A 22,818-nucleotide genomic window follows, 5' to 3' on the forward strand; every position below is an offset into this window, starting at 1 on the left:
CTTCTAACTACCCTGACAATGACAAAATTTACACTACATGTCATCTTCCCATATGGGAAGGCAAATAATTTAAATTTATTTAGTCCCTTATGTTTTCTCTTTCATATTTACCTTTTTATGCTTCTCTTGTGTCTTGTGTTTGAAAGTAAGATTTTCTCTTCATCTGTGGTTTTTTCATCAGGAATGCTTGAAATTCCCCTATTTTATTAAATATCCATTCCCTCTTCCCCCCTTCTACCCCCACCCCCCCGAAGGTATGCACTCAGTTTTGCAGGGTAGGTTATTCTTGATTGTAATTCTAGCTCCTTTGCCCTCCAGAGGGCATTCCAAACTCTCCTGTCTTTCAAAATATAAACTGCTAAATCTTGTGTTCTCCTGACTGGCTCCAGAATACTTGAGCTCTTGCTTTTTGACTGTTTTCAGTATTTTATCCATGACCCAGGAGGTCTGGAATTTGCTATAATATTCCTATGAGTTTTCATTTTGGGATCTCTTCGAGGAGGTGATCAATAAATTCTTCCAATTTCTGTTTTACCCTTCGATTCTGGAATATCAGAGCAGTTTTCCTTGATAATTTCTTGAAAGGTAATATCTAGGCTGTTTTTGATCATGGCTTTCAGGAAGATCAGTAATTTTAAAATTCTCTCTTGTGATCTAATTTCCAGGTCAGTTGTTTTTCCAGTGAGTTATATCTTCTTTGTTTTCATTCTTTTGTTTTTGTTTTATTGTTTCTTGATGTCTCATAGAATATTAGGTTCCATTTGCATGATTCTAATATTTAAGGAATTTTTTTTTTAAGTGAGGTTTGTTTTTTTTAAAACCCTGTTTTCCATTTAGCCAATTTTATTTTAGGAGTTCTTTTCTTCAGTGAATTTTTATGTATCTCTTTTCCATTTGGCCATTTCTGCATTTTCAAGGCATTCTTTTCCTCATTGGATTTTTGTACTTATTTTACCATTTTGGCCAATTTTGTTTTTTAAGGTGTTATTTTCTTCAGTATTTTTTTGACTCTTTTTCATGATTGTCTTGCATCACTCTCATTTCTCTTCGCAGTTTTTCCTCTGTGTCTTTTACTTGATTTTTAAAATCCTTTTTGATTTCTTCTCATGGCCTGAGACCAATTCATATTTTTCTTTGAGGGTTTTGGATGTAGGGGTTTTGACTTTACTGTCTTTTTCTGAGTGTGTATGTTTTAATCTTCTGTCACCAGAGTAACTTTCTGTGGTCAGAATTTTCTTCTGTTATTTTGTCATTTTTCTACCCTATTTGCTAAAGTGGGCTTCTGCTTGCAGGGTGGAGGGTACACTATTCCAAGCTTTAGAGGTTTTTTTGCAGCTATTTCCAGAGCTAATTTAGGGGTGGGTGGGTCTGTAGGTTTTTAGTTCTTCTAAGGTGGTATGATCTAAGGAGAAGCGTGTTTACTACTCACCTGGCCTGTGTTCTGGTCTGTGAGCAACCACAACATTCTTTTCTGCCTTAGAATTGTGAGGAGGGAACCCACTGCACTGCACCCACAAGCTCTGGTTTGCAAGTGCTCTTCCTTGCTCTGGGACTGCCAACCAGGACTGTGACCACATCCAAATAGGAGCAAAACAACACAGTCCTGTCACTGTCCTACCCCTGTATCAGCAAAGAGACCCTTGCAGTGTCTCTCTGACTGGTTGTTCAACCCCCTTGGAGTCTTTGGGCTGAGAGCTCTAGAAGCACCGAGTGCTGCTGCTGATTTAGTCACTCCTAAGCTTTATTCTTGGTTTGCTTGGGCCTGGTCTGTGCTAGCATGGCCTGTACTAGACTGTGCTCCACTCTCACCCCAGCGCTACCTACCTTTTCTGCTGGCCTCCTAAGTTGTATTGGTCCAGAAAATTGTTTCACCTTGTCCTTTTGTGGGTTCTTCCACTCCAGAATTATTTAGGGAATTATTTAAAAATTTGGAGGAGAGCTCAGACAAGTCCCTTCCTTTGCTCTGCCATCTTGGCCCTGCCCCCTAAAGATAAAATTTGGATTATCACTATATTCCCCTTTTCTCTCCCCTTCTACTCTCAGTTTATGAGTCATTAACTTGTTAATCAAATACCCACCATTCTTTTCTGCTTTTATACTGATTACATTGAAGCAAGCAAATAATCTTAAGTATTTATTACCATCAGTTGTAGGAATTTCTGTGTTCTGTGACTTCTGCTTATAGACCTTGATTTTACAGATTCTTCTGATTATTAAATGCTTAGCTTTTGGTAAATAGCTGATGTGGGGATGGTCATATTTTTTAACATGAGGTTTATCATATGTTTTTTATTTCTCATTTTTGTAGAAAAGTGCAATTCAAATCAACACTTTTATTTTGTGCTTCTTAGTAAAAGAATTTTATTATGTTCTTGAAGCTGGACAGCGGTGTCCCTGGATGAGTTGAATTTGGGATTTACCCCATTGGCATCCTCTGTATTCTGATGATTTGTAACTGACCCTCATTTAAAATAATTCTGGGAAGTTTTTGTGCATAATTTCATTTTCATTCATTTCATAATTTAGGTTCACATAACAAAGGTTGCCAACTTCACATTTTCAGGAAGACTAAGAATTCTTAATTTGTCTTGCTGTGTTCCAGTTCCCAGAAATGACAGTAGTTTAGCAAATTTTTTTCTAGCTGTATAATATCATGTTTTCCTTTGTTTTCTTTTTATAACATTTTTGTCCTTCAGTGTAATAATCTGTATTAATTTTCTATTAATACTTTATGAACATTTGTTTTCATTTTTATCTTGGGCTGATATTTCTTAATAGCTTAATGTGCACGTTCATTTGCATTCTGAGGAAATTCTAGTTTATTTTTGTGACTTTTCCCTTTACATTTCTGCTTTTGCTTCTTTTAATATTTTCCTGTTGTATCTGATCTGTTCCCTTCCCCTTATTCCTCATTTAAGTGTTTTTATGTCTAAAAGTACATTTCTTTTGAAGGTACCTGATAGTTGTTTCATATTTTGAATTGGCTCTATTTCTACCTATATTTACTGCTCTGACATTTTTGTGCATAGACTTTTAGAAATAAATTGAAAAAACTTCGAACAGATTTTTGAAAACAGTGGTTGAATATTAGCAGAATGGATGGTAATACTTAGTTTTCCACAAAAGCTTTTATGACAACATAGGAACATTTACGACTCTTTCCTTTTTTAGCTCACAATTTTAAAGTACCTTTATAAGTGATTAATGATGGCTCTTGAATGAAGGTTCTATATGACAAAGTCATATTTAGAAAAATGAAAGGAAGAAAATCTTCATCAGTTGTTTGAATCATTTATAGAATTCATTATATGACTGCATAGGACAAAAGTCTCCCAAACTTCAATCTTTGTCTTTATGCAGTTGAAAATAAATAGAGACAACTCCAGTTAAAATTAGCGTTTATCCAGTATTTCCAGGTACTTTTTTTGTACTGTTTCTTCCAAAGGCAACACTTCCACCCTATTAAAATAGGAAACAATATTATACATCATACAGATCTGAATTTCAGTCTGACTTAAAACTTTTCGAATAATTAGAATTGATGTAAGAACAAATAGCTCATTATCTTCTAAGCTTGCATAGCTTCAGCATTTTGAGGTATATTTTAGTGATCTTTTAGGGGTGGAGATTCATGTGTGTAACTGTCACTGGCTTCTTCCAGGACATAAATTTCAGCCTGCCCTATTCCAAATCTGCCCAAGCAATCCACCTCTTGTGTCCTTAATCCATCTTTTTTCTTACACAAGACGTACACAGCAGTACAAGCATGTGTATTTGCATTCATGGTGCATGTGTGTCTGTGTTCCTCCAAATGTAATAGTATTCTGTGTACAATTAGTATATAAGTGTTTAATTGAATTTTTATGGAAGCTCTTCTCTCCTTTTTTGCTGTATTAGAATACATTCCTGTGTTTACGATTTTATCTTTTTTATATTTAGTACCAATGTTTCTGACATATCAGAATATTGCTTAATGAAGACATCACTGCAAATGCATATGAAATTATGCTCTTATAACAAAGTGAGGAATAAACTTACTATGTATTATCTGAAACCTAAGAGATATAACTTTTTTAGGTTCCTGTAATGCCATCCTTGTTATTGAGCAGCCAGCCTAGTCCAGTGTAGAATTCTAAATAGTAGCAAGAATGAGGTTACCACAGATCTCTTCTTCTACCCGTAAGGATTTTTTTCTTGTTAATAAAGAGGCAATATGATTTAGGCATTATTAAAAGTGGAAAGTACAATTCCTAATAACATCAGCAATTTTCAATTCATAAGTCTTGCATCTTAATATTTTTACAAAAAGCTCTGAACTAAAGTAAAAACCCTTTTACTAAGAAGTTCTTTCAGATTTTTCAGTTTATAGGAAAATAAAATGTGTTATGGAACTTGATTCTGTAAAATATTTCATGACTCCTTAGTTTCAGAAGTGAAAATATAGTCAGATTTCTTTTATTTGTTCATTATTATACAAGAAAGATATTTTGTTTTCAAGCATAGTTTAGAAAGGTTGTATTGTTGCCAGGAAATACCATAAGGTTAGGCTATTTATAGTGCTTGATGTTTTCTGAATCAGCATTTTACAGTGCATCATGATTTGTTAGTTTCTCTTTTCTAATATTCTTCCATTCCTTTTTTTTCAGAACAGAGAGCTCCAGATCATGAGAAAGCTAGATCACTGTAACATAGTCCGATTGCGTTATTTCTTCTACTCCAGTGGAGAGAAGGTAGGTATGATTGTAATGCTTGCAGAAAATGTAAATAGAGAGAAATAGGTACTATAAGAATCACTGAGTCAGAGTCTGGCATGTTATAGTATGTTGGTGCTACTTGTAATAAAATCATGTTGCTTTTTAATAAAACTTTTATAGGTTTTGATGTCTTTAGATTATTATTTTTAATCTTCATGCCATCCCTATTCTTGATTATCTGTATTTTTTTGATGGAGGCATCCTAGTTGTGGATCTGGTCCTTGAGCCTAGAACCTTGAAGTCTAACTCCAGTGTGTTTTCTGTCATACTAGTCTGCCTCTCTGATATAAAATAAGAGAAATTGAAAAAGATACAATGAAATCCTAACTTTCCCCTTTTCTCTTTTTGTTTTCTCTCTGATTTAAAGGATTGAAGGAAGTTTTTATTGTCTGTTGTTAATGTATTATAGAATATTTTATATGTTACTTTGTACATGTTGATTCACATAGTAGTCCATTTTTAGTATTTTTTGGGAAGGGTAAGGTTTTGTCACTTTGAAAAGAAAGGGGTTTTTAGCAGAAAGAGTAATAAACTGAGACTCTACCACAGAGTTTTCCTGTGATCCTCACCCACTGAAAGAATGGTGATATAGAATAGTAGAAGTAAACTGAAAAGAGGCAAGGGGAGGAGTTTCACAAGAGGCAAAGAATTACTTGTTGAGGCATCAATGCAGGACATGTCCCCCACATTTTTGACATTTCTTAACCAAGGTCATCCTTTCTAATTGTTACACTTGACCACTGTATTTGTTAATATTTACTTTCAGGAAAAAAGGTAGTTTAATTAAATGGACATAACATATACATGTCGAGTTTATATTTTGACAGTTTTGATATGTGCGTTGCTCTTACTGAGCTTCAGAAAATTAGTGTCATTACCTGAGTACAAGTAACTTGTTTAACTTCTATTTAACTTCTTTTTTTAAAAGTCCTGTGTTAGTTTGAAAACCTTCCTTCAAAGAGGAAACAGAGTTACTGCTTTTGTGTATTATTAGAGAACCCTAGAGAGTCAATCAAAAAGTTCATTGAAAGTGTTAACAACTTCAGTAGAGTTGCAGGACATAACATAAACTCAAATAAATCATCACCATTTCTATATGTAAACCACAAAATTCACAGGGAAAGAAATGCTATTTATAAATAACTACCAAAAGTATAAAACACTTGCGAGTCTACTTGCCATGATACAGGAATTATATAACTATAACTACAAAAATACTTTTTGCACAAATAGAGATCTCATTAATTGGTGAAATAGTAATTGTTCATGGCTTAGCTGAGCCAGTATGATAAAAGTGGCACTACTAAATTTATTAACTTACTTGGTGCCATAAACATCAAATTACCAAAGGTTTACTTTGTAAAGGCAGGAAAAAAATGACACAATTTACGTGGAAGTACAATAGGTGAAGGATCCCCATGGGAAATAATGAAAGAAAAGTGGGAAGGAAGGGAGCTTCACAGTACTAGACCTCAACACAAATTATACCACAACCCAATAATTATCAGAACATTCTGACAGGTTAAGAAATAGGTTGATCTAGGCATCCATGTGGCACAATGGATAGAAACTTAACCTGGAGTCAGGAAGACCTGAGTTCAGGTACAGCATCAGACACTAGCTTTTTTACCTTGGACATGTCATTTAACCTTTGCCTCAGTCTCCTCAACTTTAAAATGAGGGTAATAATAGTGCCTACCTCCCATGATTGTATTGAAGCTCACATGAGATAACGTTTGTAAAGCACTTAGTATGGTGCTTGGCAAATAGTAAGCACTATATAAATGCTGCTGCTGCTGCTGCTGCTGATTGGAATAGATTAGATATATAATATACAGAGGAAAATGAATACAGTAGCATAGTTTTTAATAGAGTGACATCATAAACAGAGAGCAAAGAAGGAATTACCTGTCAGATCTATGACTAGGGGAAGAATTCATGGCCAAACAAGGGGTAAAGAGAATCACAAATGATAAAATGGACAATTTTTTTATATAAAACTTAAAATGTTTTTGCACAGACAGAAGCAGTGCAGCTAAAACCAGGATAGAAATAAGTAAATGGGGGGAAAAATCTTGACAGCAAAGTCTTTGATAAAGCTTCATGATCTATAAGGACCTGAAGTTTCATATTTATAAGACTAAGAGCCATCCCCAAATTGATACATATTCATAGCATATAAATAGTTTTTAGAAAAAGAAATCCAAGCTACCAATAGACATGAAAAAAATGCTCTAAATCACCAATAATTAGAGAAATACAAATTTAAAAATCTCTTGATGTACTTCCTCACACCCCTAAGATTGATAAAGTTGATAAAAATGAAAAATGACAAGTAATGGAGGGGTTGTGGGGAAACAGGTACATAAATGCACTCTTGGTAGAGCTCTAAACTGACAGAGCCATTCTGGAATTATGCTCAGAAAGGTATTGAACTATGCATGCCCTTTGACCCAGCAATACCAGTACTGTGTCTGTACTTCAGAGAGATCAAAGAAAGAGGGAAAGAATCCATATATACAACAACTTTGACAGCAGTTCTTTTGTGGTGGCAAAGAATTAGAAAATGAAGGGCTATCCATCAGCAAGTTGTGGTATGGGGGTGTGATGGAGCAATTGTACAGTAACAACAACATTGTAAAGATGACCAGCTTTGAAAGTCTTAAGTACTCTGGTCACTAAAATGACTCAGCACGAGGCGATGAACTTAGAGAGCGTGGATTGGAGACAGCATCTTCTTTGGACATGGCCAGTGGGAATTTGTTTGGCTTGGCTATATGCATTTAGTACGCTGGTTTTGTTTTTCTTGTTTTCTCATTAGAGAAAGGGTTGGGCATGTAGTGGAAGGGATAGAAGGTAGATTGTCATTGTTCAGATATTGTATTTTATTTTAAAAACTTAGGAGTTTTAGCACTTATAAAACTAGAGTTGCTACCCTGGTCTTTAGGGTTTTATTGTTGTTGTTCAGATTCTTCTTTTCTTTTGGTTGAATCAGAAATGGGCTACCTGAGATAGCTTGCTGTTCAGTGTTTTGTTGCTGTTGTTGAATATGGGGTAGATTATTACACAAGATGGATAAAATGATTTCTTTTTATAACAGCAAAAGGATCAGAATGTGGAAACACATCTTCTCCAGGCCTCAAAACAGTACATTTCAACAGCTCCACTAGCAGGCAGGATGAGAGGCATGAGAATGTACTTTATCCTCTTATTGCATGCTTTTGATTTCTTATATACTTAGGTCTCTGTTTTTGAGAACTTTCCATTCCACAGAGATTGAATGTGACTATTTGATATAGCAAGATCTATTAAAAAGCATCGTACTTAAAAATGTATGGGTCAGCATTATGACTGGGTAATTATGAACAACAGTTTTGTTTATAATGATGATCTCATTACTTTTGAGTTTAAATTTTCAAAGATATTTTCGGTTTATTATTTGTAGAACAGGGACTTGTTTGTTTTTGAAGGATAAGGTGATACTGTGCTTCCACAGTGTAGAATTTTGGTCATTTGATCATATATTTGTAGGTATTTGATAGATGCTAAGTTTTCTCAACCCATAGTCACATATATTACACAGTTTTTATAGTTGTCATCTTCATAATCACCATCATCTGAATAACCGTGAGCAAACTCACATTAACGTGCAGAGAAGTAAAATCTTACACAATTCAGCACAGTTGAATCTAATGAATGCACAATGGGCAAAAAAAAAAAATATTACTTTGTTCTCACTGAGGATGAAAATGCCTAGGCTGGCTTGATTTTGAAGAAAAGGAAAAACGTTACTTGAATCAAAGGTAGGATTTATTGCTGAAGTACTGAGTACATTGGTGGTCATCTCTGGAAGTTACTCTTCCTTCTGCTTAGTTTCTTGCTTTTGTGGGGAATTGGTTTGAGTAGAGCAGAGCTAAAATGAAGCCAGAACTAGTAAGACAAACTGCTGTAGTATCAAACATATTGGTAGAGCCCAAAGAAATAGTTTTAAGTACAGATTGCTATAGATACAGCTACTTCTTAGACAATCTCAAGTATAGGCTAGCACAGAACATCTTACGCATGCAGATTATATGTTTATTAAATTACAGCAAATGCTCACTGAATTAAAGATCCTCATCCCCTTGTCTTGAGATTTCTTAGTTAGCAATTGAGTAGGCTTTTTTAAAACACTGACTATTGATTGGTTGACTCTCTGCAAGATGTTTTCTGTATAATATAATAACATCCAACTGAGGTTAAACCACAAGCAGTATCAGTTCTTTTTTTTATTCTTTTTCATTAAATAATTTTATTGGTTTCCAGTGTTCTACAATCACTTCCATATATCTTAGATTTTTTTCCCCTCCCTCCCGTCCTTCTTCCCTCCCTTCTCACTCCCTCCCTGAGATGGCATACAGTTTTATATAGGTTCTATACATACATTCCTTTTAAATACATTTTCATCTTAGTCATGTTGCATAGAAGAATTAAAATGAATAGGAGAAATTATAAAACAAAACATAATACAAAAGACAATGGTCGGCTTCATTCTGCAGTCAAATTCCACAGTTCTTTCTATGGATGTGGAAAGTGTTTTGCCTCAAGAGTCCAGTGGGAATTTTTTAAGTCCTTGCATTGCAATGAAGTTCTAATTCTATCAGAAAAATTCCTCGCACACTGTGGTTGTTGCTGTGTATAAAGTTCTCCAGGTTCTGCTCCTTTCACTCAGCATCAGTTCATATAAGTCTTTCCAGGCTTCTCTGAAGTCTTCCTGTTCATCATTTCTTATAGCACAGTAGTATTCCATTACATTCATATACCACAACTTATTCAGCCATTCCCCAATTGATGGGCATCCCCTTGATTTCCAGTTTCTGGTCACCACAAAGAGAGCTACTATAAATATTTTTGTACATGTGGGACCCTTTCCCATTTTTATGATCTCTTTGGGATACAGTCCTAGAAGTGATATTGCTGGGTCAAAGGGTATGCACATTTTTGTAGCCCTTTTGGGCATAGTTCCAAATTGCTCTCCAGAGTGGTTGGATCAGTTCACAGCTCCACCAGCAATGAATTAGTGTTGCAACTCTCCCACATCTTCTCCAGCATTTATCATCTTCCTGTTCTGTCATGTTAGCCAATGTAATAGGTGTGATGTGGTACCTCTGAGTTGTTTTGATTTGCATCTCTCTGATCAATAGTGATTTAGAGCATTTTTTCATGTGACTATATATAGCTATAATTTCTTCCTCTGAAAACTAGTAGTATCAGTTCTTGGCACATCAAGAGGATGTTTGAACCTAGACATGTCACACACAATGTAGTCTAGTCTATCTACTCTAATCTATAATAGAATATTCTCTGCCCTGTTGTCGGTAAGTGGTCATGCAGCCCCTGCTTGAATAGCTCACTGCTTCTTAGGCTATCTCATTCCACTTCTATGTCATTCTCATTGTTGTATTTATTTACATTTATTTACAAAATCTGCTTCTTCAGCTTCCAATCGTAATTTTTTTGGTGCTGATCCTTACCCCCACCCAATTTTGAGTCTTCTTCCCCTTGACAGGCCTTTAAATATAGTATTTTATGAATTCTATCATGTTCTGCCCTTGGAAACTTTTCTTTTCCAGTTCTTTTAGCTGGTCTTTATATGACATGGAATTAACTTGCCTTTTTGTTTACAAAGTTAATCGATTATTCTATTGTTTTCTTTAGTCTCATGTCTTTATTTGCCTTTCTAGATTTCTTTCTTACTACTTCTCTTCTTGGGCTCTCTTCTGGCTGTGCTGGACAACTCACTATCCCTTGTTCATATCCTGCCCTTATTCATACTGTCCACTAGCCAAAAGTGGGCCTTTCTCATACTTGCTCTTTTAAGAATTAACTCTGGCAGTATCTTTACTTTCAGCCTAGGGGAGAATCAGGTGAGACTTCGCAGAACTTCCTCAAATTTAACTTACAGTGTTCCGTACCTTTTTTTACATTTCATCATATTCTGTATTGTTTGTTTATACATATTTCTCCCTATTCTGTCCCTCTTTCATTAATTAGAAGTTCCTTGAGGGCAGAGCCTACTTGCTACTTTGTTGTCACTCTACATAGCCCCATGGACAACTTTTCTTGGCAGAGATCCTGGAGTGGTTTGCCATGTCCTTCTCCAGCTCATTTTACAGATGAGGAACTGAGGCAAATTGGTGTTAAGTGATTTGTCCAGGGTCACACAGCAAGCAAGTGTCTGAGGTTGGATTTGAATTCAGATCTTCCTGATCCCAGGTCCAGTGCTCTATCCACTGCACAACCTAGATGCCCCATTTACTACTTTAGCTTTTAAAAATAAATGTTAAATTAAACTTCACCTAGTGTCTTTCATCATATTTTTCTATTGGAAATAAAAGTACTACTGTCTTCCAGCATTTATGTACTGCCCTCTTTTAAAAAAACAAAGTTCCCTAAGGAACATCTACTCTGTTAAAGTGATTCTCTTAATATATATAATTTTACATTCTTCAGGTATTTTGTAAACAGATGTAATAGTTTGTAAGACCCTCAGGGAAGAAAGTAAAAATTAGAATTGTCTCCTCACTGCTTGAACTGTACCCACAAAATCAGTCATGAGGAAAGGGTTCTCCTGTACCCTTAAATACTTACCTAAATGCTGTCAAGTAAGAAAGAAGAATAGTAGAAGGGGAAGAGGCCCAACCAACTTCAATGCAAGGGGACGCTAAGAAAGGCATTTGAGGTTTGATGAGCTCATGTGAGAGCTAAGAACCTCTGACCAGATGCAGCTCTTAAATTCATTCTATGGTTAGGAATCAAACTCAAGTTACTACTTTTGCAACTTAGAAAAATAATTTCTTCCCTGGAAAACTGACTTGGCCACCACATTTATCTAAGAAGTTGTAGAACTGTTAATGGTGCTTCCATGAGGCAATTCATAAGATAGTGATAAATGTAGATTGTAGCTGACTTGGAAAGTGAGCAAATACAGTTTACCTCCTAACATGTGCCTTGGAACCTCCAATCCCCTGTTTTCCTATATTTTCCTTTTTTTCTTTATGTACTATCTCCCCTTTCCACTCTTGTTTCCCCTCTTCCTTTTCAGATTTCATAATCTTCTTTCTCTTTTGCTACACATTCACTCCCATTCCTTTTTCAGAAACTTGTTATGTTTTAGAAGTAAAAAAATATTTTTAATATTTGTTGAATTAAGCCCAGTGGGGCCACTATTTTGTATTTTTCTAAGGAAGAAGACCAATAAATTGTTTTTTTACTTGAAAGAATCCCCCCATCCCTACCCCTCACAGAGCCTTTACAGAAACTAATTTCTCCATCTTGACCTTTGGGAAAAGGTTTTGAATGTTGCTAAAAAGAAAAAGCAAACTATATTTAACGAGAAACCACTTAGATTGTCCAAAAGAAAATTCTCTGCACAGCCTCCTTTCTTCCTTGAAGGTGCCCATTGATCTCTAACTTGTTTAATAGTAGAGAAGCTAACTCACTTGGCATAATAGAGTTGAGATCCAGAAAAGACATTAGATATCATTTGATCTAACAAGCCCATTTTACTTATGAGGAAAATGAGACCAAGAGAAGTTAAATGTTTTATACAAAGCTGCACAGATAACTCTCAGAGCCAAAATTCAAACCTAGACCCTCAGCAAGTTCAGAACTCTTTCTTGTTCACAGACTTGACACAGCTGCATAGGTGACACAGATGAAGCAGATTTGATTGATCACATTAATGTCTACCTCTTACTGATGACAGGTACTTTGTGAAGTGTGGAATGAGATGGTATCTAAAATTTTATGAAATTTCATGAATATCTTTTAATATAATGCCCTATGCTATCAAAGGGATTGTTTTTTCCAAAGCTGGAAGGAGAGCAGGGCACCAGACTTGACTGAGTGGAAATCTTATGAGCATGTTATTCAAGTCTCAATGTAGTTTTAAGCTTGCAGTGATTTTGGAACGTCCTCTGTATTGAGGCAGGGAGAAGAAGAAGGAGGAGTGGGAGGGGAAGAAGTCAGTATTTGCCAACATGCTGCATTTAAGTATTTTTAAAGCTGTTAAGAACAATTTGGATAGAGGACCTTATCCTATATTATAATATTTTAACTTAACATTTTGGTAAAATTAAAGCCACTCAGAGAGACATGCAAGCCAGAATTATAGACTTGATCACTGATTTTGAGCCCCATCCAAATCCAGATGCAGTAAGACTGTTACACTGGAAAAACTTGTCTTCATTATTCACCAGTCAGTTAAATGGGTGACTGTTTTATTTATTTATTTTACTTCCTCTTCATGGTGCCCCATCATACCCTTACCACTTTAAGGCCTCTTTTTGGCTGTATTCCCAAGCTTGAGGACTATAAATAATCTAGTTGCTGGCATATGACTGGAGAGGGAAGGGATGAAAGCCAAGGTAGGCAGAGGACAAAGACCAAAGACTTGAAATGTGGCATAATTGCAGCCTTAGTCTTGAGTTAGAATTATTAATATTTATTGCACTGGAACAATACATACTTACTTTAATACAGAAAAGATTTTTAGTGAATACTATTTGAAAAAAGACAGGTGGCCATCTTTTTCTGACTAGAGATTAATTGGATTTTGTGAGTACCTACAAAATATATGAATTGTGATACTTGTGTTTCTGACAAATTCAGAGCATTAGGAGAGTATTTTACTATACCTTATTTTACTACCATGATTTAAGTTTGACTAGTAATCTTAGATCTTACCTTTTTATTATTGCTTATGTCCATTATCGTTTTATTCCTTTATTATTCCTTTTTCCCTTATGTCTATTTCTGTCTCTCTTGTCTTTCTCCTTTCCTGTTTTTCCTCTTCTGTTAAAAACATGGAAAATGTTACAGAAAGGAGGTTTTTATATTTGTGCACACACATATGTATATATGTGTATATACATACATATATGTATGCATGTGTATGTATGCTCTATCATAGACATTCAGTGTAAAAAAAATTCCCCTTTCCCTTAAAACTGTACGTTCTTATTGCCTTTATTTTGGAGTAGTTCAATTTTTTTAAATCCTGTTCATTGTAGAAATAGAAAGAGATTCCCAGGAATTCTGTGTTTAAATGTAATATAAACATTTTTTATAAATTCCAATAGAATGTAAACTCCCTAAGTCATGGAATATTTTATTGTTGTCTTTGAATGGCCAGTGTGTATAGCATAGTGCATTACGTTAATTGATGTTTAATAAATGTTTGAATTTAAATGAATTTGAACCCAGGGAGATTATAGGCTCTGTAGCTCTTCAGAAAGGATGGATATAGAAGGCTATGTGCGTTGGATGATTTTTAAAATTATTTGCCTAAAGGTAAGGGTCATAGTAAATGATCATATGTAGGTATATATGTAGACATAATCAGTCTTTCTGAACTTGGTCACATACACAACATAGTGGTTAGGGGATGATTCAGTGTAATATCTTGAAGTTTCTTGAATCATCAAAAAGGATTAAATTATATTGAATGTGGTTTTAATGTTCGATATTTTTATGTATTTATGGACTTATTAATGTTAATACTAATAGATTTCATTGTTACCCATGTCTTTTTATTCCATGTAACTCTTTTTTTTAATTGAATTATTTTATTTGTTTTCAATGTTTGACAATCACTTCCATATATCTTAGATTTTTTTCCACTCACCCTGCTTCCTCCACAGTCCCTCCCTGAGATGGCATACAATCTTATGTAGATTCTACACGTACATTCCTATTAAATGCATGTTGCATAGAAGAATTAAAATGAATGGGGGAAACCATAAAACAAAACATGAAAATGGTCTGTTTCTGTCTGTGATCCAGTTCCATAATTCTTTCTCTGAATGTGGAAGGTGTTTTGCCTCGAGTCCATTGGATATTTTTTAAGTCCATGCCTTTCAATGAAGTACTATGTCTACCAGAAAAATTCCTTTCACACTGTGGTTGTTGCTGTGTACAAAGTTGTCCTGGTTCTGCTCCTTGCATTCAACATAAGTTCACATAAGTCTTTCCAGGCTTCTCTGAAGTCTTCCTGTTCATTGTTTCTTACCATGTAACTCTTGTTCATGTCCTGTAAATCCTCCAGATTGGGTCCTCCTTTTGTACTGAGGATCTTATGACATTGATGGATACCAGTGGAGCAGTCAGACTATTCATTGGCTAGCTTCTGCCAAACTGACCTTCTTTTTCTTTTTCTTTCATGATTCTTCTTCTCCTGTCTCCAGGCTTTGCAGTGGCTATCCCCTCATGCCTGGAATTCTTTGTCTCCTTACCTCAGGGAGTCCTTCCTGATTCACCCAAACTGCTAGTGCCCTCCCTCCCACAGTAACTTGTATTTAATGACTTTGTGTATGTGTGTTAACTATTTTTATGCTATATATTTTTATTTGTACTTGTGGTCTCCCCCATTAGAATGTAAATTCATTGTGAGTAGGGATCATTTTATACTTTGTTCTTTGTCCAGAACTGAGCTCACTATCTTTTCCCCTAATCTCTTGCCAAGGTCTGTTGACTATATCTGTAACATCTTCCACATGTGCTCCCCTTTCCCCTCTGATGTTACTATCACTCTTGTGAGTGCCCATATCTCCAGACATACGGACTACTACAATAGCCTTCCGGTTGGTCTCCCAACTGGTGTCCATTCTTCAGCCATGTGTCAGTGATCTTCTTAAAGCACAAGTCTGCCCATGTCAGTTTTCTCTCCCCCCCAACTCCCCATCCTCTACCTGCCAGCTTTCTTCCCTCCACTCACAGTGGACATTCTTGCTTTAAATTAAAGTATAAGGAACCAAAAGCTACAACACTCAGCCAACATCATGAATCGGAAAAAGCAGACGAAAAGTGAAAAAACCATAGAATCTTTCTATGGGGATAAGGACCAAAACACAAACACCAAAGAGGTTAGAGCTGAGACTGTACTTCCATCTGAAACCTCAGATGGGACTATGAATTTCTCGAAAGCACAACTAGATTACCTGGAACGTCTGAAGAAGGATATAAAAGAAAAACAGGCCAATGACTTTAAAACTATAAAAAAAGAATTCACTGATGAGAACATCACCCTGAAAAAGAAAATTGAAGAAATGGAAAAGGAAGTTCAAAAATTAACTGGAGAGAATAATTCCCTAAAAGGAAGAGCTAATCAAATGGAAAAGGAAACCCAAAACCTAATTGGGAAAATTGATCAGATGGAAAAGGAAACCCAAAACCTAACTGGGAAAATTGGTCAAATGGAAAAAGAAGTACAAAAATTAAATGGAGAAAATAGCTCCTTAAAGGGAAAAATTGGTCAGATGGAAAAGGAGATGGAAAAGCTAACTGAAGAAAACACTACCATGAAGATTAGAATTGGGCAAGTAGAAACTAATGACTCAATGAGGCAACAAGAATCAGTCAAACAAAATCTAAAGAATGAAAAGACAGAAGAAAATGTAAAATATTTAATTGGAAAAACAACTGACCTGGAAAATAGATCCAGGAGAGAAAATCTAAGAATTATTGGCCTGCCAGAAACCCATGATGAAGAAAAGAGTCTGGACAATATCTTCCAGGAAATCATCAAGGAAAACTGTCCAGAAGTACTAGACTCAGAGGGCAAAATAGTCATCGAAAGAATCCACCGTTCCCCTCCCGAAAGGGATCCCAAACTCAAAACCCCAAGAAATATCGTTGCCAAATTCCAGAGCTATCAAGTGAAGGAGAAAATACTACAAGCAGCCAGAAAGAAACAATTCAAATATCAAGGACACACAGTCAGGATCACACAGGACCTTGCAGCTTCTACATTAAAAGATCGAAAGAATTGGAACCCAATATTCCGTAAGGCAAAGGAGTTGGGACTTCAACCAAGGATCAACTACCCAGCAAAGTTCAGCATAACATTTCAGGCAAGGAGAAAGTCATTCAACGAAATAAGGGATTTCCAGAGCTTCCTGACCAAAACACCAGAACTCAATAGACAATTTGATCGTCAAATGCAGGTCTCCAGAGAATCATAAAAAGGTAAACAGAGGGGAAAAAACAAAAACAAAAACTTGCTACTCAATTAGGGCAAACTGTTTACCTCCCTATAAGGGAAGATGATACCTGTTAATCTTGAGAACTGTGCAGCTATTATGATAAAAGGGATATATGTAGAGGGAACGGGCATAAAGTAAATGATGTCATGGCAAAAATATGATTTAAGTATGACAAGGGAATGTAATAGGAGGTGTGGAAAGGGGGAAGCAGAAAATGGCAAATTATATCACAGGAAGAAGTACAAAACTATAGTAGAGGGAAGGAGGGGAGGGAGATGAGCATTGTTTGAGAGGTACTCTCATCTGATTTGTTCAAAGGAGGGAACAATAATCTTAAGTAGATAAGCCTAACTAGCTCTATAGGTAGTAGGAGGGGAAGGGGGAAGAAAGGGGAGGGTGGCTAAAAGGGAGGAAAGAAGCAATAAGAGTAAAGGGGACTAAAAGGGAGGGGGGTCAAAAGAAGGAGGGGAAGGCTGCAGGAGGAGGGGGAGAAAAGTGAATACTATTGAGGAGGGGAAGGGAGACGGGAGAGCTGAAAGCACAAATGGTGGGAAAGAGGTTGGAGGGAAATACACAGATTGTAATCATAACTGTGAATGTGAATGGGATGAACTCTCCCATAAAACGGAGACGGATAGCAGAATGGATTAAAAGCCATAATCCAACAATATGCTGCTTACAAGAAACACATTTGAAACGGGGGGATACACATAGGATAAAGGTCAAAGGATGGAGCAGAATATATTGTGCTTCAGCTCATGTAAGAAAGGCAGGAGTAGCAATCCTAATCTCAGACAAAGCAAAAGCAGAAATAGATCTAATAAAAAGGGATAGGGATGGAAACTATATCCTGCTAAAAGGCACCATAGACAATGAAGCAATATCATTACTAAACATGTATGCTCCAAGTGGTATAGCATCCAGATTCTTAGAGGAGAGGTTGGGGGAGTTGAAGGAAGAAATTGACAGCAAAACTATACTAGTGGGGGACCTCAACCTCCCCCTCTCTAAACTCAATAAATCCAACCTCAAAATAAACAAGAAAGAGGTTAAGGAGGTAAATAAAACTCTGGATAAGGTAGATATGATAGATCTTTGGAGAAAATTAAATGGGAATAGAAAGGAATATACTTTTTTCTCAGCGGTACATGGAACATTTACAAAAATTGACCATGTACTAGGACATAAAAATCTCACAATCCAGTGCAGAAAGGTAGAGATAATCAATGCATCCTTTTCAGATCATAATGCATTAAAAATTACATGTAATAAAAGGCCATGGAAAGAGAAAGCAAAAATCAATTGGAAACTAAATAATCTAATTCTAAAGAAGGGTTGGATTAAAGAAGAAATCATAGAAACAATCAACAATTTCATTCGAGAGAATGACAATAGTGAGACAACATACCAAAACTTATGGGACACTGCAAAAGCAGTTATTAGGGGAAGTTTTATATCTCTGAATGCTTACATAAATAAAATAGAGAAAGAGGAGATCAATGACTTAGGCTTGCAGTTGAAAAAGCTAGAAAAAGAACAAATTGAAAATCCCCAAGTAAATACCAAATTAGAAATACTGAACACCAAAGGAGAGATTAATAAAATTGAAATTAAGAAAACTATTGAATTAATAAATAAAACCAATAGTTGGTTTTATGAAAAAACTAATAAAATTGATAAACCTTTGGTCAATCTGATTAAAAAAAAGAAAGAAGAAAACCAAATTACTAATATTAAAAATGAATGGGGTGAACTCACCTCCAATGAGGAGGAAATAACTACTTTGCCCAACTTTATGCCCACAAATTCGATAATCTAAACGAGATGGATGAATATTTTAAAAAATACAAATTGCCCAGATTAACCGAAGAGGAAGTTGAATACTTAAACAACCCCATCTCAGAAAAAGAAATTGAACAAGCCATCAATGAACTCCCTAGGAAAAAATCTCCAGGGCCAGATGGATTCACAAGTGAATTCTATCAAACATTTAAAGAACAGTTAATTCTAATACTACATACACTATTCTTGAAAATTGGGGAAGAAGGAGTCCTCCCAAATTCTTTCTATGATACAAATATGGTTTTGATACCCAAACCAGGAAGAGACAAAACAGAGAAAGAAAATTATAGACCAATTTCCCTAATGAATATAGATGCAAAAATTTTAAATAAGATTTTAGCAAAACGAATACAGCATCTTATCACGAGATTAATACATTATGATCAGGTAGGATTCATACCAGGACTACAGGGCTGGTTCAATATTAGGAAAACTATTAGCAATATCGATCGCATCAACAACAAAGCTAACAAAAACCACATGATTATCTCAATAGATGCAGAAAAAGCTTTTGACAAAATACAACATCCATTCCTACTAAAAACATTGGAGAATGTAGGAATAAAGGGAACTTTCCATAAAATAATAAGCAGTATCTATCTAAAACGTTCAGCAAGCATTATATGCAATGGGGATAAGATGCATTCCCAATAAGATCAGGGGTGAAACAAGGTTGTCCATTATCACCACTATTATTCAATATGGTACTAGAAATGTTAGCTGTAGCAATTAGACAAGATAAAGATATCCAAGGAATTAAAATAGCCAAAGAAGAAACTAAGTTATCACTCTTTGCAGATGATATGATGATTTACCTAGAGAATCCCAGAGATTCAAGTAAAAAATTACTAGAATTAATAAACAACTTTGGCAAAGTTTTAGGGTACAAAATAAACCCACACAAATCTTCTGCATTCCTATATATTAGCAACAAAGTCCAACAGCAAGAGATAGAAAGAGAAATCCCATTTAAAGTTAGGGTAGACAGTATAAAATACTTAGGAGTCTACCTGCCAAAACAAACCCAGGGATTATATGAACACAATTACAAGACACTTTTTGCACAAATAAAGTCAGATTTAAGTAAGTGGAAAAACATTAGTTGCTCATGGATAGGCCGTGCTAATATAATAAAAATGACAATTCTACCTAAATTAATATACTTATTTAGTGCCATACCAATTAAACTATCAAACAATTACTTTCTAGAGCTGGACAAAATAATATCAAAATTCATTTGGAAAAACAAAAGGTCCAGAATATCAAAGGGACTAATGAAAAGAAATACTTGGGAAGGTGGCCTAGCGCTACCAGACCTCAAACTGTACTATAAAGCAGCAATTATCAAAACCACTTGGTATTGGCTAAGAAACAGAGAGGTAGACAAGTGGAATAGACTTGGCACTCAAGATGCAGTAGGCAAGGAATATAGCAACCTTCTGTTTGATAAACCCAAGGACCCCAGCTTCTGGGATAAGAACTCATTGTTTGACAAAAATTTGCTGGGAAAACTGGATAACAGTGTGGCGGAAATTAGGCATAGACCCATACCTGACACCGTACACAAGAATAAAGTCCAAATGGGTACATGATTTAGGTATAAAGATTGATACCATGAATAAACTGGAGAAGCAAGGAATAGTGTATTTATCAGATCTATGGAGAAGGGAAGAATTCTTTACTAAAGGAGAGATAGAATGCATTATGAAATGCAAAATGGATAACTTTGATTACATTAAACTGAGAAGTTTTTGCACAACCAAACCCAATGCAACCAAAATCCGGAGGGATGTAGTAAATTGGGAAAGAATTTTTACAGCTAAGCTCGGGGATAAAGGCCTCATTTCTAGAATATATAGAGAACTGATCCAAATGTATAATCATACAAGTCATTCCCCAATTGATAAATGGTCAAAGAATATGAACAGGCAATTTTCAGAGGAAGAGGTTAAGGCTATCTATAATCATATGAAAAAATGCTCTAAATCACTATTGGTTAGAGAGATGCAAATCAAAACAACTCTGAGGTACCACATCACACCTATAAGATTGGCAAACATGACAGAACAAGAAAATGATAAATGCTGGAGAGGATGTGGGAGAGTTGGAACACTAATTCATTGTTGGTGGAGCTGCGAGCTCATCCAACCATTCTGGAGAGCAATTTGGAACTATGCCCAAAGGGCTACAAAAATGTGCATACCCTTTGACCCAGCAATATCGCTACTAGGACTATATCCCCAAGAGATCATAAAAATGGGAAAGGGTCCCACATGTACAAAAATATTTATAGCAGCACTCTATGTAGTTGCCAAAAACTGGAAGTCAAGGGGATGTCCATCAATTGGGGAATGGCTGAATAAATTATGGTATATGAATGTAATGGAGTACTATTGTGCCATAAGAAATGATGAACAAGAAGACTTCAGAGAGGCCTGGAAGGACTTATATGACCTGATGCTGAGTGAAAGGAGCAGAACCAGGAGAACTTTGTGCACAGCAACAACCACAGTGTGTGAGAGTTTTTTCTGGTAGACTTAGATTTTTGTAATAACACAAGAACTTCTTACCAAAAAAAAAAAAAAAAATCCCAATGGAGGATCTCAAGGCAAAATGCCTGCCACACTCAGAGAGAGAAATATGGAAGTCACTCACATATTGTAGCAGATCATGTTTGTGTATGTGTATGTGTTTGTGTATCATGTTCTGATTTGTTATACAATTTCTTTCATTTATCTTAGTCTGACTACATAGCATGACTATAGTGAAAATATACTCAATAGGAAAGTATATGTAGAATCTATACAGAATTGTATGCAGTCGTGGGGAGGGAGGGGGGGAGTGGGGGGTAGGTGGGGGGGATAAAATCACAATTGTATGGCAGTGATTGTTAAACATTACAAAATAAAAAAAATAAAATAAATAAATAAATAGAAACATAAAAAAAAAAAATAAAAATAAAAAAGTTAAAGTATAAGACAAAGTTGCAGTTAAATAGAAGGATGGCTCACAGACTCTTCTGGAGATACTAGCCAAAGAGCTAATAGAGTTGCTTTTATTGTGTATCCAAAAACAATAAGATATCATTCATAGGAACTTTGGTCATCTCTTATATTGCTTGTGATAAACATTTGAAAAAGGCCACTATGAAAACAATGTAGCTTATGTACCAGAATCTATTGCAAGATGATTAGGTGAAAAAATCCTTAAGGAACTTCATTAAATCCTCCAAATTAAATCACCTTCTACTTCAATACTTAGTGAGTTTAATGTGGGGGAGGGGTGAAAAAAATACATGGGAAGATAGGATTCAAGAGTAAAAGTTGAGAAAGACCAATGGGTTGCGAACTATACCAGAAGCATTATACCTGTATCACTATTGCTTGCTTCAAGAAAGAGCCAAGAGTCACTGGACATAGCAAGCAGCAACTTCCAAAATCACAGAAATTGAAATAGTTTCTATTTCAACTGACAGGAAATGACTAACTACTGTTATAGAAGTCATTTCTTAGCTTTCTGTCAGTATGCCCTCAGATCACTGTGGCCATACAAATAGCAAAATAAATAAAAAGTAGAAGAAAGAATAAATATGAAAAAATATGGCAGACAAGTAAAGAAATTGCAGTCTGCTTTAGTGTTTATGTTAATTCTTATACTTGGATTGTTTGAAAACCGAAAACTCTAATACGCAGTCAGCTTCCAACTTGAGAGCCTTTTCATTTGTAACTCAGATGTTTGAAACTGAGAATGCACATCTGAACCATTTCCAAACCATGTCACCTGTACTTTGGATAGTTCTCTTTTTCTTCTGCTAGAGTATGGATTCTGTCCCTAAGATCTTGGACTTTGATAGGCGATCCTTCTCCTTACCTACCTGGAAATAGGGTGGGTTTTTTTGGGGGGGGGGTGGGGGGAGGGTGGTGTACTACCACCACCAGCTCCCCTTGATATGTTATCCTTCCCTGCTTTAGAATTTAAGGTCTTTGGAGTTATGGACTGCCTTGCTTTTTTTACTTGTACCTCCAAGCACAGTGCCTGGCACATAATAAATGTGTTTTCATTCATCTGTTGTCCCATACTAGCAGTATTTTCAAAAGTACAGTTAGATTCCTAAGAGTCCCATGCTCAAGGCCACAATATAACACACGATAATAATCATAGGGGTATTATAGAATGGAATTACTTAACATTTTCTCTTC

At 35.7% G+C, this 22,818-nt stretch overlaps 1 protein-coding gene across 8 annotated transcripts in view; it reads left to right on the forward strand.

Annotated features, from left to right (window-relative positions):
- The window catches only part of GSK3B (glycogen synthase kinase 3 beta), a 288,178-nt gene that overhangs the window by 114,095 nt on the left and 151,265 nt on the right, over window positions 1-22,818 (forward strand). For all 8 annotated transcript variants that reach the window (XM_072613910.1, XM_072613911.1, XM_072613909.1 and 5 more), the window contains exon 3: window positions 4,647-4,730. In XM_072613910.1, the coding sequence (XP_072470011.1) occupies window positions 4,647-4,730 (84 nt within the window). The remainder of the gene's footprint in view (window positions 1-4,646; window positions 4,731-22,818) is intronic.

This window comes from Notamacropus eugenii, chromosome 5, assembly GCF_028372415.1.
Source record: "Notamacropus eugenii isolate mMacEug1 chromosome 5, mMacEug1.pri_v2, whole genome shotgun sequence".
NCBI classification, from domain to species: domain Eukaryota; kingdom Metazoa; phylum Chordata; class Mammalia; order Diprotodontia; family Macropodidae; genus Notamacropus; species Notamacropus eugenii.